General features: G+C 52.9%; 4 protein-coding genes across 4 annotated transcripts; 2 read left to right on the forward strand and 2 right to left on the reverse strand.

Moving 5' to 3' along the window:
* Window positions 1-190: 190 nt before the first annotated feature.
* CTHT_0046140 (putative GTPase activating protein) lies at window positions 191-4,249 on the forward strand (the record flags this gene model as incomplete). Its single annotated transcript, XM_006694931.1, has 1 exon — window positions 191-4,249. One exon carries the CDS (start codon window positions 191-193, stop codon window positions 4,247-4,249), a length of 4,059 nt encoding a protein of 1,352 aa, XP_006694994.1.
* Window positions 4,250-4,996: 747 nt separating this feature from the next.
* CTHT_0046150 (putative cis-trans protein) lies at window positions 4,997-6,213 on the reverse strand (the record flags this gene model as incomplete). Its single annotated transcript, XM_006694932.1, has 2 exons — window positions 4,997-5,766; window positions 5,835-6,213. The coding sequence occupies 2 exons, from the start codon at window positions 6,211-6,213 to the stop codon at window positions 4,997-4,999; spliced, it is 1,149 nt and encodes a 382-aa protein (XP_006694995.1).
* A 915-nt stretch (window positions 6,214-7,128) lies between these two features.
* On the reverse strand, window positions 7,129-7,884 carry CTHT_0046160 (putative D-tyrosyl-tRNA(tyr) protein; the record flags this gene model as incomplete). Its single annotated transcript, XM_006694933.1, has 5 exons — window positions 7,129-7,218; window positions 7,289-7,467; window positions 7,522-7,564; window positions 7,627-7,805; window positions 7,878-7,884. The coding sequence occupies 5 exons, from the start codon at window positions 7,882-7,884 to the stop codon at window positions 7,129-7,131; spliced, it is 498 nt and encodes a 165-aa protein (XP_006694996.1).
* A 1,191-nt stretch (window positions 7,885-9,075) lies between these two features.
* Window positions 9,076-11,982, forward strand: CTHT_0046170 (putative transcription protein; the record flags this gene model as incomplete). Its single annotated transcript, XM_006694934.1, has 6 exons — window positions 9,076-9,330; window positions 9,397-10,447; window positions 10,524-11,034; window positions 11,140-11,194; window positions 11,709-11,765; window positions 11,827-11,982. 6 exons carry the CDS (start codon window positions 9,076-9,078, stop codon window positions 11,980-11,982), a joined length of 2,085 nt encoding a protein of 694 aa, XP_006694997.1.
* Between the last annotated feature and the right edge of the window lie 5,573 nt (window positions 11,983-17,555).

Genomic DNA, 17,555 nt, shown 5'->3' on the forward strand with positions numbered 1-17,555 from the left:
AGAGAGAGAGAGAGCGTGGTAGCTGGTAGCTGGGGGTCTAGGGAGAGAGAGAAATCTTTACAAAGCATTGCTGGGTCCAGCGCGCATGTATGCCGCTCGGGCATCCCAACTCTCAGATCGGGTCGCCATCGCCATCGCACCTCGATTTTGACCGGCCCGTCGTCCATACATACCCACCCATCTCAGCCGCATGCCGAGAGAACGTGGTCTGACGAGCCCTTCAGGGCCTCTAGAGGACCGGCCTGCTTCGATGGGCCCGCTGCCTCACAACCCCGAACGTCAAAATCAGACTCAGATGGGGAGTCCGCTGCCCCCGCTCACCGAGCTGCCCTCCTCGTCAGTAAGTACCACCCAAAGGGCCTCGACCAGCAACCTTCGGAGCGCTTTTCGCCAGACCATCAGGGCCGTCACTCCCGAGCCCGCAGAAGCCTCCCCCGGCAGCCATGTTCCCGAGGGCTTCACCAGCGCCGGTGTGTCACAAATGCTCCATGATCTGAGTTCAGCATCGCCGCAAACCTCTCCGAGGACAATTCCCTCAGCTCCAGTCAACATGCCGGCTAAGCGCCAGGGCGTTGTCTTCCAGGACGACTTTGCTGGGTCGTTCGATAGCACATCGTCTAGTCCTCCCGCTCGGCCGCAGTCTTTCAGACCGAGAACACATACCATGGACGGGTCTTTCCGTCAGCAGCTCGCTCCTGCGACCGAGTTGCGGAATAGGCTAGGATCGTTCTCCTCTGCCACGTCTCTTCCCGTCACAGACGACATGAGGATGGCCAGCCTGCAGTCCCCTGTCGAGTCATACAAGTCCATGGATTTCATCCCACCAGGCAGCAGTGGACCGTCCAAGGATAAGAAAGGCGGCGCAAGAAGCCGTCTGTCAAAGCGGCCGTCTTCACGTCCCAGCTCGCCGCTTTCGTCTCTTCCCCCCTCGGTCGACTCACTTCCGCTTCCTATACCCACTACAGACGCAAACAAGATCCTGCTTCTCATGAAGAATTTGTGTGGCCGGATGCGGGGCGAGATTGAGTATCAGAAAGAGCTAGGCTCTCCGTGGGTAGGTGGCATGTGCTACATCGAGGAAGAGAAGGGCAGTCTGATGTTTGACCCGGGCGACATTGGCCCGTTCCATACTGCTCTGATCTCTGATCTGCGCGGCTGCCGGGTCGTTCCAGTCGAGCAGTCTGAGGCAACTGGTCAATGCCTCGAAATATGCAGCCCCCATCTCGGCGTGGCTATCCTTCTGAGGCCCCTGGTGCCCGAGGAATTTGATCTCTGGCTGGCCGCACTGCTGTGCTGGCAGCAGCTCAGGCCGGCGAACTCTAAGTCACAATCCAAAGCATCCAAGGATAGCCCGGCACCGCCGGGACACACCGAGATGAAGCGCCGAGTCTCGTCAAACGGTCTGCGCGAGAAGGAGAGCGCTATCATCAAGGTTGGGAAGGTGATGCTCTGGGACAGGGGAGCCGCCCTATCTCCCCGAGCTATTGTCCGGCGGCCCTCGACGCGCGACCTACGTTCCCTCAGCACATGCTGGAGGAGGGTCTCGTGCATCCTCCATGATAATGGAGAGCTGAAGATCATGACAGAAAATGACATGACCGTGCTGTCGGTCATTGAACTCTCCCAGCTCGCAAGATCGGCCATTCAGCAGCTGGACCGGTCGGTGCTGGATGAGGATTACTGCCTAGCCATCTTCCCTATTTATTCGTTTACCTCGACTCAGTTGTCCATCTTCCGACCAGTCTACATCGCCCTGGAATCCCGCACCTTGTTCGAGGTTTGGTATGTGCTGCTGCGAGCCTTTACTATCCCTGACATCTATACTTTTGACCCCACGAGGGGGGAACCCCTTACAGAGGTGGTCAATCTTGCTGCCGAACCGCCGGGCGAGACTTTCCGAGTGGAAAAGACCATCACCCTTCGAGTCACGGAGGCCAAGATACGGAGCAGGACTTGGATGGGTGAGGGAACACCACCCGAACGCTGGTCAAAGTCGAACAACGATGATGCCGGGCTTGTCGGCAATTATCTGGCCGAGGTCATCCTCGATGGCGAGGTTCGCGCGAGGACGCCGACCCGAGCGGGCACCAAACATCCGTTTTGGCGCGAGGACTACGAGTTTACGGACCTCCCTGTCGCGTTGCCTTTTGTTTCGGTGCTGTTGAAAAGGGTCAACGACAACACCGAGAGCTTTGCCCGCCAGATCCAAGCGACGCTGGGTTTGGCCAAGCCGAGCCACCCAACGGAAATTCTGTGTGGTTGCGTGGACATCCCTCTGCACGAGATCGAGTGTGGCAAGGACTACGAACAATGGCTCCCCATCTACGACGATAAGCAGGGCTCTGTCGGTCAGATGTTGGTCAAAGTCCGACACGAAGAGCTCGTTGTTTTCCTGGGACGCCACTACAATGACTTGTCTGAGCTCCTTCACAAGTTCGACTCGGGGCTGGCAGCTCAGATCGCCGAGGCGCTGCCCGGTAATCTGCGCCGCGTCGCTGAGATCTTTGTCAACATTTTTCAGGTCACCGGCAGGGCTGATGAGTGGCTGATGAACATGGTCGAGGAGGAGATCGATGGTATAGGCAACCAGACGGCTCTCCGCAAGGGAAGATTCAGCACCCGGCTCAAGTCCAACGATTCGGTCGAGTCGACCGTGGAGCGGGAGATGCTAGTGCGCGAGTTGGGCAAGTCGCTCCAGGGAGAAGCCAATTTGCTCTTCCGAGGCAACTCTCTCCTCACACAGGCCCTCGAGTTCCATATGCGTCGTCTCGGTCGGGAGTATCTCACCGAAACACTCGGTGAGAAGATTGTCGAGATCAACGAGAGCGATTGCGACTGCGAGGTCGACCCCAGCAAGGTTGCGCACAGTGACGATCTACACAAGAACTGGAACAACCTCATCCAGTTCACCACCGAGATCTGGGAGGCCATCTCGGTGTCTGCCACACGGCTGCCGCCTGAGCTCCGGCAAATTCTCAAGTACATTCGTGCTGTGGCAGAAGACCGCTACGGAGACTTCTTACGGACTGTCACGTACACGTCCGTGTCTGGGTTCTTGTTCTTACGGTTCCTCTGCCCGGCTATTCTGAACCCCAAGCTGTTCGGCCTGCTGCGTGACCACCCGCGACCCCGTGCCCAGCGAACCCTTACGCTCATCGCCAAGTCCCTGCAGGCTCTCGCCAATCTCTCGACTATAGGCAAGAAGGAGACATGGATGGAGCCCATGAACCGTTTTCTCACCGCGCAGCGTCAGGCATTTAAGGACTTCCTCGACACCGTGTGTGCCATCCCGGCGGACCGCAGGAAATCGGCTGTCCCCCCGTCTTATTCCACGCCGAATACCATCATGGGCCGTTTGGCCCCCCTTGCCCGCGAAGGCTTTCCTTCTCTGCCCTATCTCATCGATCAGCCACGGAACTTTGCTGCGCTCGTCAAGCTGTGGGCCGACAACCACCCCCCCTCGGCCAGCAGCTCGCAGGTATATGAAGGTGACCTGCTCAAATTCCACAACATTTGTATCGAACTGCACCAGCGTGCGACAGCCTGCCTTGCGCGCATCGATGCCCTCCGCAATGCCGAAGGGGCCAGCCAGCCGGCAGATGACGTCTCGGGCCTGGCCGACGTCATGGATCGCATCACCGTCGGCGACATGTTCAATCTGTCCGCCTATGGTGGCAGCAATAGTGGTCTGCCCGACACAGAGGGCCCTCCGCCAAAGTCATCCGGTAGCGACGTCGACCCAACCACGGCCTCCACATCATCCTCTCGCCCCTTCGGCGCCATCAGCATCGGCTCTCCGCGTGACCTGAAACAGCTCTATCGCAGCGAGAGCAACAGCACCAACCGCGAGTCGACCTCCCTCCGGCAGGTCTCCCGCAGCAGCGAGGTCTTCCCACAACCCACGGGGTCCGGAAACTCCAGCAATAGCAGCGGAAGCGCTAGCAGCACGGTGCGCAGCCTGCGCAGCGGCATCCATCCACGCAAACTGTTAAGTGGGTTCATACGCAAGGCACGAAGCAACACCTCTGACGGCAATGGCTCAGGCCCGTCTCCCGAGGCGTCGCCCACCCTGATCAACACGTCTGTGACTCCTGTTGAGGCTGCGACCAGCACGCCAACCACCATCACGACGCCTGCCACATCAGCGAACGCCACTATCATTTCATCGCCCCAGGCGGGTTCCGCTGCGGTGTCGGCTATGAAACCGTTCTCTTTGCCGATCATTCCTAAGGAGCATGATCGAGAGTAATGCTGGGATAGGTCTGGTTGGGAAGGGGGGAGAAGGGAGGGAGGAGAGAGGAATCAGAGTTTAAATGAGAAACATGAGGCTCATAAACGATCAGATTTCATGAGCCATTTCAACACAATGAAAAAGGGAAAAAAAAAATAAAACATGCAGTTTATTACATACTACAACTCATGGGCAGGCGCTTGGTCGGTGGGATGGCATGGACTGAGACTCACGGTTCATTCACTGCAAGGAAGGCCATGGGGTTGGTTTGGGCGGTTTTGTTGGTTGGACAAGATGGAAGAGCTGGTACAACGAGATATCCATGTCCCAGCAGATTTGGCCATGGGTAGGATGGCGTGTTTTCTGTTGTATATCCAAATCTTTAGGGGCGGCATGCCCTTATATGATGTCTGGCATGTGGAAGCAAAACAAAAGCAATTGATTGAGCATTTGCTGATTTCTTTGCCAACCATGATAGCCTCAGTCACTCTTTATGCACAGCTAGAACTTATGGTTCAACTTTGTGAGGCTGGATCCCCTCTTACTATAAGGGCAGGCTAACTAGCTGACCTAGGTAACCATCCTGGATCCTCATCCTCCATGCAAACCATGCGGCGGATCATAAATCATGCATAAACCTGAGTGCCTCCGACTGCTGGGTATTGTGTTTCTAATGAACCAGTCCGATGCCCTCTTTTTATTCGCCCGCCCACTCCTTCCCAGAAAAAGGAAAAAAAAAAATGCCACCATGTTCATGTGGTCTCATCATAGCTCAAAGAACTTCTTGTAGGCGGCCTTCTCCTTGGCACGCCTCTCAGCAGCGGCCTTCTTGACAGCCGCCAGCTCAGCCTTCACTGCAGGATCCTCAGGGACCAGCTTAATAGCCTCCTCGAGATTCTTTAGCGCTTCGTCCTCATCCTTGAGACGAACCTGGGCAAAGCCACGGCGGTAGAGCACCTTGGCCTTGTCCTTGTCCGAAATACCCTCAACCAGCAGCGCGTTATCCGCGCACTTGACCGCCTCCTTCCAGTCGCCCAGCTTGATGTTCATCAGCGCCGCGTTGCTGTTAAGCGTCACGCGCAGCTGGTCGTACTGCTGCTTCGCCTCCGCCGGCTCGTTGTCGAAGTCCGGCTCCTCGTTCAGGTACCGGATGCCCTTCTGATACTTGTCCAGCGCCACGCTATAGTCGCCGTCCTTGAAGGCCTTGTTGCCATACTCCTTGCAGGCTGAAGCGATCTTGAGGACTTCCTGGGCGGGCATTGCCTCGTCGCCGGGATGCTGGTCCTCAGGGAAGTCTTCGTATTCATCGCCATACTTGTCAGCCTTCTTGGTTGCGGCGTCGAGAGCCTCGGATGGGTCGAGCTCGCCGCAGTCAGCAATCACGGCATCTTTGATGGGCTTGTCGGCTTGTGTCTGAAGGTTCTCGATCTGACGAACGACAGACTTGCCGCTGATCACCTCACCGAAGACGACGTGCTTGCCGTCGAGGTGTGGGGTCGCGACCGTGGTGATGAAAAATTGCGAACCATTGGTGCCTGGAAAGCAGGGAATCAGGTTAGTAAATAGCCTTCCTCTCACATATGTCTGTGCGTAATGGACATACCCGGCCCAGCATTGGCCATGGACAGCAGGAACGGGCGGTCGTGCTTGAGCTCGAAGTTCTCGTCCTCAAACTTGGCGCCATAGATGGACTCGCCGCCAGTGCCATTGCCAGCAGTAAAGTCACCACCCTGAATCATGAACTGCTTGATCACACGGTGGAAGATGCAGCCCTTGTAGTGCAATGGCTTGCCGGACTTGCCAATGCCCTTCTCGCCCGTGCACAGGGCGCGGAAGTTCTCGGCGGTCTTGGGCACAATATCATTGTAGAGCTCGAAAATGATGCGGCCCACCGGCTTGCCACCAATCGTGATGTCGAAGAAGCACCTGCTACGGTTCTTCTTCTCCTCGGTGCTCACGGGCTTGTTCTCCTCAGCGGTCATGATGTTGGTAGAACTGGGTATTACGATGAGGGTATGTGTGGATTGAGAGGATGACGAGTGAAAGAAAGATCTGGAGGATGCAGTTAGCCAAGAGTTCAAGTACAATGCTAGAAATACTGCAGCCAGTAAAATTCAAGTCAAGACTCTAAAAGCTCCAATTCAAAGAAGGTTGTAGAAGGCACAGGAAGTGTTCACGAAGTCACCAAGGTAGCCGGAGAGGGCTTCCATACATACCAGTTGACCGTGTTTGTGTGTATTATCTTTGGCCTAAGAGTTTGTCTTTGATCGCTAGCAGATCCGAACGGTGTGAGAGAAGCACGGCCAACAGCCTTCTGTAAATATGGATTGTTTGCCAGCATCCATAACCAGCCCTCAAACATGCAGCTCTGCGGCAAGATTGTTCTTGAACCTTCGATCATGCCCCACCGGTGCCGCGGGGCAGATGGGGTGGGGCTACTGCCGGCGAGGGTTCATCTTAAGGCCAAACCAACCGCTTTCGGGAAAAGCGGTATGTCGGGTCTGACCCATTCCAGCGGGAAGCGCCCTGGTCCCGCTCATGGTCCCTGGGCCGATTCTCGATCGAGGTCGATCAATGGAACCCGATGGAGGGTAGAAGTGAGAGATAGATCTGTCTTTGGTGCTTCTATTGCAGCTGTCTAAGTAAGCTTCTCTATTCACCATCGGTGTAGATAGATTGCCTCGCAGTCCCTGAGTGTCTTCATTGTAGCAAGTTGACGATCATCTGTTCCCTGTCTTGCCTGGGGCCTGTAGGTTGGCCATTCAACAGATCCGAAACCCTGTTGCCTGACTGATTGCAAGGCCACTAGGCCACCAGCAGGCAGCGTTGAACTACTGTTCTACGGGTTTCTGAAGGTGACAAGGTCTCTCGACGTGGCGCTTGCATTTTGCCGTGGTTCATGCTGCGGCCTCCTTAGGCGTGACAGGCTCTGACTTGGCTTTCTTGTCCTCCTTCTCCTTTGGCTGCACCGATACTTCGATTGTAACCTTCGCAGATGTCAGCAACTGAACCAGACTCGGACAAGGGGAAAGAGACTCGAACCGGTCCATCATTGACCAGGGCCACTTGCATCATGGCTTGAAAAACGCCATTTTTGACCCTGTCCGCCACATAGCCTTCTTGCACTTTTTTGTAGAAGTGCTCGTACAACTTTCTGGCCTCGTCAGGGGCCAGTGCGCCATGGAAGTCTGGCTTATTTCCCTTTTTTGTCGAAGCAAGCAAGGTAAACTGAGACACTTGGACAGAGTCAGCGCCGTGCTCTCAGGTAGGGTAACTGCTGCCAGGCTTACCGCAGAGTACCTCGCCATTAATCTCCTGGACATTCTTCCTCCACTGCGCCACGTTGTCAGACATATTTTTCAGAGTACGGAGAGATGCATTGGGTGTGAGCATACTCGTTTCCCTGACTCGTCATCCCAAAGCTTGAGCTTGAGCACCTTAGCAGCCAGAGACTCAGCGTCTTTCTCCGTGTCACCTGGCGCAACTGCTGCGAAGACCAGAACGCCTTTACCAATGGACGAGACCACCTGCTGGTCTACCGTGACCGAGGCTGAAAGGACTCTCTGCAAAATGGCTGGACGAGAGTGTTAGCCTAATTGTATAAGAGCTGCTGCTTCAAGGGTCCTAGAGCAAGCGACCGCCATACCTTTCATTGTATCTGTGTCGATTTCAACAGACGCTTGACACCAAGGCTGAAAAAGTTGAGTATCACAAAAATAGTTGAAGAAACTAACCTCTCGCGGATATGCGAGAGACTCTGCAGACGCTTGGGCTTGAAAGATGAGAGGTAAGGTTAGGTGGTAGGCCCACATCAAGTATTGAGTATTCCAAGGCAAAGGAAGAAAACATGAAAAAAAAGGCGACAGTTTATAAGCTTCACGTTAATATTATGTTTCAGGGTCTCAGACTATATACAGAGAACTACCACAGCTGAATCCTACTTGATCTGAACTCAATATCATGCTCATAAAGCATAGTTTAATCCATTTAACCTCTTCCCACTGTCGTCCAGACAGCCATGCAAACGATGGATGGGAATACAGGGAGACGAGCTGAGAGATAGGACAAGCCTCCACAATTGCAATTTGTGGAGGTCTGATCAGGGTCTGTCAAGGTGGGGGGTTCGTCGTCCCGACGAGGCTCGATTTCACATGTCCTTTATAACAGTCATGATAGAACTTATTCAGAAACCCAGGTTTCAAAAAGCAGATAAAGAACTTTATATTCTTTATTTGCAGTTATTTAGTTTAAAACTCAATTTTCTACTTGTATTTAAAATAGCTTCTGGAAAATCAATTTTGTAAAGCACATAGTGGTGTCAATTGTGCATGCCCATTTATCCAGCCCTGTTAGCCGAGTACAATGCGAGAGTCACGCGCCAACCGCAGCCGTGCCGGAGCTGGCCTGCTGGATGGGCTCCTTTGATTCGCGAGTCTGCAGACAACCCGTTTCAGCAGCTGCCACTCATCTCAGTCATCCACTGCGCATCGAATCCACAACCAGAACCACCAGCGCAACCAACGAACAGGCGCATTCCCGCCAGTATTCAGCAAGCAGACCTGCCATCGTACATCAGGTAACGTCCCCGCCCGATGACGTCCTGCGTCTGAATTTGCTTCTAGTCAATGGAGCCTGGGCTAATGACGCATTGGCTGCGTTTCTCTAGCCTCTCCCACCGGCAACTAGCATCGACACCACGAAATCACATCCCACTCCCTCCTCCTCCTCCTCCTCCTCTCCCCCCCCCGCCGGACAACTCGTAGCCGAAACCGCATCCTACAGCATCATTGACATCTCATCCTCTACCTCCCCGTAGGCGCTGGTGCAGGATATCGACGGCAAAAATGGCGGCACGAAAACTCCAGCAAGAAGTCGACAAGTGCTTCAAGAAGGTGGCTGAAGGCGTGTCCGAGTTCGAGGCCATCTATGAGAAGATCGAGCAGTCGACCAACCAGGCGCAAAAAGAAAAGCTTGAGGACCAGCTCAAGCGTGAAATCAAGAAGCTGCAGAGGTTGCGCGACCAGATCAAGACATGGGCGGCCAGCAATGACATCAAGGATAAGGCTCCATTACTGGAGCAGCGACGGCTGATCGAGACGGTTGGTATCCCGCAAGGCGACACCTAGGAGCTGCGGCCAGCACGCTTACCCCTGTGTGTTTTATAGCAAATGGAGAAGTTCAAGGCGGTCGAGAAGGCCATGAAGACCAAGGCGTACTCGAAAGAGGGGCTGTCAGCCGCCGCCAAGCTGGACCCCAAGGAACAGGCCAAGATCGAGGCCAGCGAGTTCCTGAGCAACATGGTCGATGAGCTGGAGCAGCAGATTGAGACGCTCGAGGCCGAGAGCGAGTCATTACAAGCGACCATGAAGAAGGGCAAAGGGCACGCTGCTAAGGCCGAACGTGTCGCCGAGATTGAACGGATCATCGACCGACACAAGTGGCATCAGGGCAAGCTAGAGCTGATCAGACGGTCTCTCGAGAACGGTGGGGTAGATGCCGAGCAAGTCAACGACCTGGAGGAAAGCATTAAGTACTATGTTTCCGACGGCATGAACGGCGACTTCATGGAAGATGAAGGCATGTACGATGATCTGAGCTTACAGGACGAAGAGGACGCGTATGGAATGAACCAGGACAACGACAAGACCTCCTCGCAAGACAACCAGTCGATACAGTCGAGCAAAGAAAAGAAGGAGGAGGAACAGGAGGCTGAGCAGCCCGAAAAACCATCAAAACCGGCCCCTGCTCTGTCTGGGAAGCAACGAGCGGCAGTTGAGGCGGCCACAAATGCCGGGAGACGACCGTCGAACCAGCTCAAGTCACCCCTCCCAACGTTGGCTACTGTACATACGACATCATCGTCCAACCTTAGCAATGGAACTTCTGGACCTCAGATGAAGCCGGCAGCGGTACCGAGCAGGTTGGCGGGCGAGGGTCTGAAGTACGCCAGCGCAGCAGCAGCCGCAGCTGCGAACGAGAAGAACAATGTTGGCATTGCACCATTACCACCACCGCCAGCAAACGCTCCGGGCGGTCCAGGGCCACAGGGAAGAATCAGCACCACTAACTCGCCACGGGTCCCCTCCTCACAACCGGCTGGGCAAGACAAGGCAAGCACTGCGGGGAGTTCGTCTACAGTTACGCCGGCAAAGGCGGGGGCAAGAAGTAAGGCTGCGGCACAGCCGCCGGCCCAAGCCGAGGCAGAATCGTCGAAAGGTTTGCGTCTATCCAATCATATCTTTATCTCATCCCACGCTTATAAGCCCATTGCTGACATGAACATAAACTTTAGCGACAGCGCAGACGAATGGTGCAAGCAACGTCAAGCCGAGCCAAGAAGCAGAAGAGGAGGAACCAATATATCACTTGCCACCGTCTCTACAGGACTTAGTAGATTCTTACGAAATCTCGAAGAAGAGAGCCGCCGCTCTGAGCTCGCCATCAACACAACGAATGCAGGCTGTGTCGAATGCGAGCAAGCCGTCCGCCCTGGATGGCGAACCGCCGCGAAGCTATCAGCCGGAGGTTAGGTTTTACTCGCATACACGCTATCCACAAGAGCCCCTGCCGATCTTCGACGACCCGAGGTTGTACTCGCGCATTGACTCCGACACGCTCTTCTACGTCTTTTACTACAAGCAGGGCACCTACCAGCAATATCTGGCAGCGCGCGCCCTCAAGGACCAGAGTTGGAGATTCCACAAGCAATATCAGACTTGGTTCCAGAGACACGAGGAGCCCAAGCAGATTACTGAGGAATTCGAGAAGGGGACATATCGTTTCTTTGACTACGAGAGCACATGGTAGGTTTTGGACAGAAATGATATTGACTGGCAGTTTGGCCAGTGGAACTGTTTTAACAAGTGGGGCGGGGCAAAAAAGAACAACGCTTTACTAACATCGGACAGGATGAACCGGAGGAAGGCAGACTTTGAGTTCCATTATAAGTACCTCGAAGACGAGGTATAACCTCAGGCGCACCCTTTCTTTTGCCTGACAAGAGGGGCCACGTAGCCGCCGCATGGGGAAAAAAAAAATAGAAGACAAGACGGGGCTAAACTGGGAGAACCGGCAAGTATGATTCGCAGTTTTTTTTTTATTTTACTTTATTTTGGCGGCTGTAGTCGGTCATGTATCTGGCATTTGTTCGGCCGTTCTTGTACGGAGTATGGGTTTAACTGCTATCAATCATCCTGCTGCCTTCCTCGGGTGGATGACTGACTGCTTTGCTCCATTGGTAGAGACAGACTACGTACTAGTTCCACCGAGTAGGTTTACTATTACGTATGGAATGTCAAATATACAAGAAAACAACGCGCCTTGTTTTAATAATGTGCCGAAGTGGCGCTGCTATGGGGAAGTGATGTCGTTTTCTGGAGTTGGAAATGTGGCAGTGTCGAGAAGGGAGTCCTTCACAGGAACTAGTGGCTGGAGGGATTTGGGCCGGTATTGACCAATAAGTGACTGATCGTTGCAGCTTGTCCACTTGAACACCGGTCAGTCAGTCATGGCTTTGCGCTATCGGAGACTAAGCGTATGTATTCTGAACAGAAGAGGGGGTTGAAGACGAAAGGACACTTAGATGTTCGTCCCAGAGCAAGATCCCACCTGTCAATTGGGAGGACCCTCCCGGCTACATGGATTTGGCCATGTTGGGCATCACATCATCCAGGAACGATGAGACTTCTAGAGAATTTGACGCTGTGTGGTATCGGAATGAGGCGATGTGGGATAAAAGTGATGCTGCTTAGGGAAGACAAGCAGGTTTCTTTCCCTCACGATTGGTCTGAACAAAGGAATTTGGAGATGCTGGGTGCTATTTCGGTCATCCTCCTTTACATATGTCAAAACGGGGCTGTAGGGAGTAGATCATGTGATTAGGGCTATCAGCAGTTATCCCTCCCCTATCTCTTGTCACAGGCTACTGAGTGGGGGTTCTTGTTGGCATTAGGAATTTTTCCCACCGCGCTCCAGTCTCCAGAGCTCAGCAAGACATGCACGATCGAGCAACAGACGTACGATTGGTTGGACCAAACGAGCTGCTCAGCTCGAACCCAGTTCTGGAACGCGGCGTTATGTGTGGATGTGCCACGGCAAAACCTTGGCCTTTTTTCCCTTTGACATAATGCTTTAGATCTGGAAAGTGAAGAACAGCCGGGCAAAGAGAGACTGACACTTGCGAGGATAACAATCGTCATACACCAGTCAAAAAGAACGCCAGCCCCCTCCTAAATTATGATGATAGAGGTGGGCATAATGTCTCAAGTCTTCACAAATAAACGCAGTTGCTATAGGTACCCCCGCTTCAAGGACTAGGTACATGTTCCCAACAGTTGACATACGCTGGTTAGAATGTAAAGAGTCTATACCCACCAAGTAAACCGGATAGACAGGAGTGGCAGTGTAATGATGAATAGGGATTTGGGCGCTATTTGCAGGATGTAATTGCAAAATGTGGCTTGACTGCTCTCAGTCCGCAGGAGACATGGAAGGCAAAGCAATGTTTGAGTTGAAGAAAGACTTCCATCGGTGCCCTTGATTTGTAAATGAGCAAAGCAAGGCTTGGAACAGTACTATTAGGTCTAAACTGTATTGACTGCTGGCTTGTTTTGCTCAAACAATGTAGACAGCCGGCACAATACCAATGCTCCTTTTTACGAGGCCAAGGCAGTCAACCTACAGGTGCCTTCCAAGCTGGCGACTGGTAAACAAGGTGACTGGCCTGTCTCTGCTCATAACTGGGGCGTTCCTCAGGTATCCACAGCACTTCTACCTCTACATATACCGCCTGCACAAGAAATTCACGTCTGATGGAGCGCGGGTAGGAGTTCCAATAGGCCATCCATGCGCAAGGCTGACTTTGCGGTATTCCCGTTTAGGAAATTCACAGATCTGAAACGAAAGTCAGCCTCATTTTTTTCCGTGGTCTGAGAGCAGGAAAAACAAGACTTGCTACGGCGAATTAAGCAAGAGAGGCATTTTAAACCTAACCCAGTGGATGTCCCCCAACTGCATTTTTGGGAAGAACTTGAGGGGGTGTTTAGCCAAAGTCGTTGGGTTTCGGTGTGGGTCACCAAGGCAGAGACTGGGGAATGGGCTCTGTTGACCCTGCTCTTCACCTCGGTAACCTCTTCAAGAATGGTCTGAGGCGTGCGGCATGCCGTGAAACCCTGCACCAACGGGAACTGTGGCTGTTCAAAGGCATTCATAGATGAATGGCGGATGGGATTGGTGATGGCGGCCACGATCTCGATGGCCCATAACGTCGCCATGGAGTGGAGATAGTCCTACCGCACTCACTGGGCTAGCCAATGAAATCTAGAAACCTGTATGTGGGTTCTGTTGTGCCTGGCTTGGGCCCGCTGGGCGTCTGCTGGTATTGCTTGCAGCGCGCTGCAGTGTGCATCTCTCCGCAGCACATCGTTTCACGTTTCCACCACAGCTCTTGGGGTCCAGTTTCTATAGTCAAAGGTCAATTTAACACAGCTCCTTGGGTACAGGCAGGCCTTTCGTCTATGTAATTGCCGGTTGCGAAATGGAATTTCCGTGATTGACACCTCTAGGTTACTACGGCTGGCTGTGGGACTGGTTCTTGTACATCTCCTGATCTCTGAGCGATTGACTGAGCTCTCGAAGAAACATGGCGTTGTTTCTGCCGTCACAATCCGCCTGTGTCACCTCAACTCTCAGAGCCTTGTAAATACCTTAGTGCCTAATCCGAAATCCTGACTCGGTCAGAGCTCCGTTTTCAAGTCAACTGCTCACTGTCTGCGCAGAATTTCCACGGTGCGGATTGCTACCCTGATAAGCTGGCAGTTTTGGGCAATCTGTATGATTGTTCTTCAAGTTGCTCCCAGAATGCACAAACTTACACTCATATTGGTATGTTGCCGCATCCATTTGCTTGGAAGCGTTCTAGAAGTAGTCATTCCACGGCTCGCTTTCGCCCCGGTTCCATTTAACTCCTTACGCACGTGGGCTCGTCCCACAATCCAATCTGGCTTGCTGTGCGGACCGGCTCAGAAAGAGTACCACCCTCACGTGTACCCCTTGCTGCGGGCACTAGTAACTCGGTTCTACTAAGGCCTACACAGCCCCAGACTCCTTCAGTCTCGGTGTAAGCAGATGGGTATACTGTCGGCCTATTTGCTGGCACTGTGCTGGAGCTGTCGAGTCGCTGTCTCTCTGTCCTGACCCCATCGTAACTGGCAAGTGCCCGGACCTTCTCAGTCATGGTCTTTTGTCTCGAACAGCCATTCATGCGGATTTGGCAAGGCAGATACACTAAGAGTCTTGTGCTCCTCAAGGCTTCAAACTCTAATTCTTCTGGAAGCCGTTTTTTGAAGTATCAGTGTAGGGATGTCTGTCGCCGACCTTTTCCAGTCTCCTGATCGTCAGCAAGAGGGCGGATCTCCCCAAAAAACACACTGTTGTAATGGTCATTCAACCAGCTCTGACTTTAGCGATCATGCGCGTCACTGGACTGGTGTGCTGTCTCCGGATTCGTCTTGAGATCTTTCGTGCGCCATGTCAATCTCCAAAGCCACCGTTACATGTAAGTCAGCCGCCTGTTCGCCTGTCGTCGCCTCACCAAGTAGGCTTTTGACAATACATTTCTCCTGTTCGCCTCGCGCGGTAAACAATCCGTATTTGCAGCTTCATTTTTGAACTATTCCAAGCCTCCGATGGCAGCTGAAACACTATGTACCGTCTATATATTCGCCGCGCTACATCGTCCCCCTCCGGTTGACGTTTTAGAAGTAATCCCTCTCTGGTCAAACCTATAGCGATGGCACGATATCTCAGCCCAGATTATCAACACCCGAACCCTGTTTTTCAGCAGTTCCCAAGCCATGGATGGCCCGCCTCTATTGACATGGCAAGAAGTCATTCGCAGTCAACCAACCATACGGCTGACACGTCCGTATCGGGGCACTCGTTCGCAGCGTCAACTCCCCTCTCGGAGGTAATAACTTGTCCTCCGGACGATGCGATAGGTTCGGGTTATTGCTATGCGAACTCCACTGACTCGATGATCACTCACGAGTCTGATCTCGCTGGCACTGGTGCTCAACATCAGCTCGATAACCCATCGTCAACTGTGCAAACTCTTAGTCTTTTACAAACCGTCAACGGCCCAGGTGCAACCCTGGATGCAATCCCAATGGAGGACATCACATATACGGGATCTCAAACCACATATCCAGACTCAGTGACGACAATCCAACCGCCAGCAGAAACTCAGCCTTCTGAGGGGATGCAGACACCCGCGCAGCCAGGCGCAACCCCGCCGATCCAACCCAATTATGTGCACTTCCCTTCTGGCATACAGCCGCTCTCTGCCAATAACACAGGGTTCCCCACAGGAGATGGCCATCTTCTGGGACTAGGACCGGACCAGCCACGATATGTTTCTTCATATCCCTACGAGAGTACAAATACATTGTACTTTGATCAAAGTCCGAATCAACACACCGTACTCCAGGGGATCATTAACGAGGCAGATGCTGAACGGTCTCAGAGCAGCTCGGGGCAGTATGTATCCCAACCAACTCTTTGACCACAACTAGTCCGAGTAATGTTGTCGCTAGATGCTGATAACGACATTTATAGAAGCTCGAGATCTCCGAGGGGAAGAAAGCCAGGGAAGACGTAAGTTTCCTAATTTGTGAGAGATCTGGAGTGTTGTCTAGAAACTAATTTTCATCAGATCTAAATCCCCCCTAATCGAGAAGGGCCTCTCCTCAACCCAGAGGCAACGTTCGGTTTGTCAAATCTGTGGGAATAGGTCATTCAGTCGGCCCGCTGACCTAGCGCGTCATATCTCAACGGAACACACCGCAGATGAAGATAAGAAGCTATACTTGTGTGACTATCGCAAGTGTGAGCGTCATCACAGGCCGACGCAGAGATTGGACCACTTCCGGGAGCATTTACGGGACTACCACAAGGAGGACCTGCTTCCGACGCGTGGTAAAAAGGAAAAGCTAAACCAGGCATGGTGGGAGGAGCGTTCGAGGATCGCCATTCTATCCGGTTGGTGGCGGTGCCCGAAGTGCTTTCGCCGGGTCCCGGAGGAGCAGCAGGTCTGCGAATGCACGCATAAAATTGAGCAGGAGCGGCAGCAATGGAGGGAGTGGTTCAAGGAGTGGAAAAGAACTTGCACAGGAGGAGAAGCTGAGCCACAGACCCCGGAATCACAGCCAGAGGAAGATTCAGTCCTGGAAGACCAACCTTTGGAATACAACGCCATCTGGGGGCTTCAAATCGTGCAACCGCAACTAGATCATCAATATCAAGCGGAAGCCGAATATCCGGAGCCCCCGCCCCAGGCATGTCATGAAAATCTGGGGCCTTGGCCTCAAGACGCCGAATTCCAGGGGTGATCTGTGATCGTGGCTGTGAACTTCCTTTTTCTCTCGTTTCTTGTGATGCCTCTGCTTCTTCCATCGTGATATCTGCGTCGCGGGTCTCTTGCCACATGTGTGTTTCATTGTTCTTGATTGTTTTGCTGTATATTCTTTATTCACTTCGGCGAGGCTCGAGTTTCTTGCTGTTTTATCTAGACAATGATGTGGCTGATACACTACAGAAACGGATGGGAGGACAACGTGTGGGTGCGATAGCCTGTACTTTTTTTTTTTCAGCTTGGCGTTGGGGAAGGCCACTTTGGGATGTTGTATAAGTACGGTCTGTTTCACTGTTGACATGCGTAGATCGTCGGGATTGGGCAGTTTGCGACACTGGGGACGGCTTTCCGCTTTTCTTCCACTTATATCCGGTATTGGTCTGTTTTTTTTTATTTGTTTTATATTTTGTCACTGTTCACCAGACTGCTGAAAGAGCGGGACAACACCTGATCTGATGATTTTAAGTGTGTATGGGAGGGGAAACGTCAGGGAACATCAACTCGGGTAAATCGCTACATTCAGTGCAGCAATCATTCCCACATGAATAGATCGGAAAACTGTTGTTTAGCGAATCAGCTTGTGTACTGGATCATTTACCGTGTGGAGTTGCTGAGGGTGGCTGTGTATTCGTACTGCAACGCCTACCACCCCCTTTGGAGAGCCAGGCGGCTTGGATATCTCTTTGGCACCCGGGCTCAGACGTTGGGTTAATAGGAAATGTCTCCTGGTCAGTCTACCTTGAGTATTTCAGCTTAGCTGGCAGTCCTAAGCAGTGTACAATAAACTGTCTGTTCAGCGAAGGCTTTATGAAGTTCCTTTGTGCACCTAATAAGGCTGTCAAGCCCCTGCATCATTGGATGGATAGATGAATGAACTTGATGGGTTGAGTGGAGTTACTACATCATCTTACATAA

The sequence above is a fragment of the Thermochaetoides thermophila genome, assembly GCF_000221225.1.
Source record: "Thermochaetoides thermophila DSM 1495 unplaced genomic scaffold scf7180000011818, whole genome shotgun sequence".
NCBI classification, from domain to species: domain Eukaryota; kingdom Fungi; phylum Ascomycota; class Sordariomycetes; order Sordariales; family Chaetomiaceae; genus Thermochaetoides; species Thermochaetoides thermophila.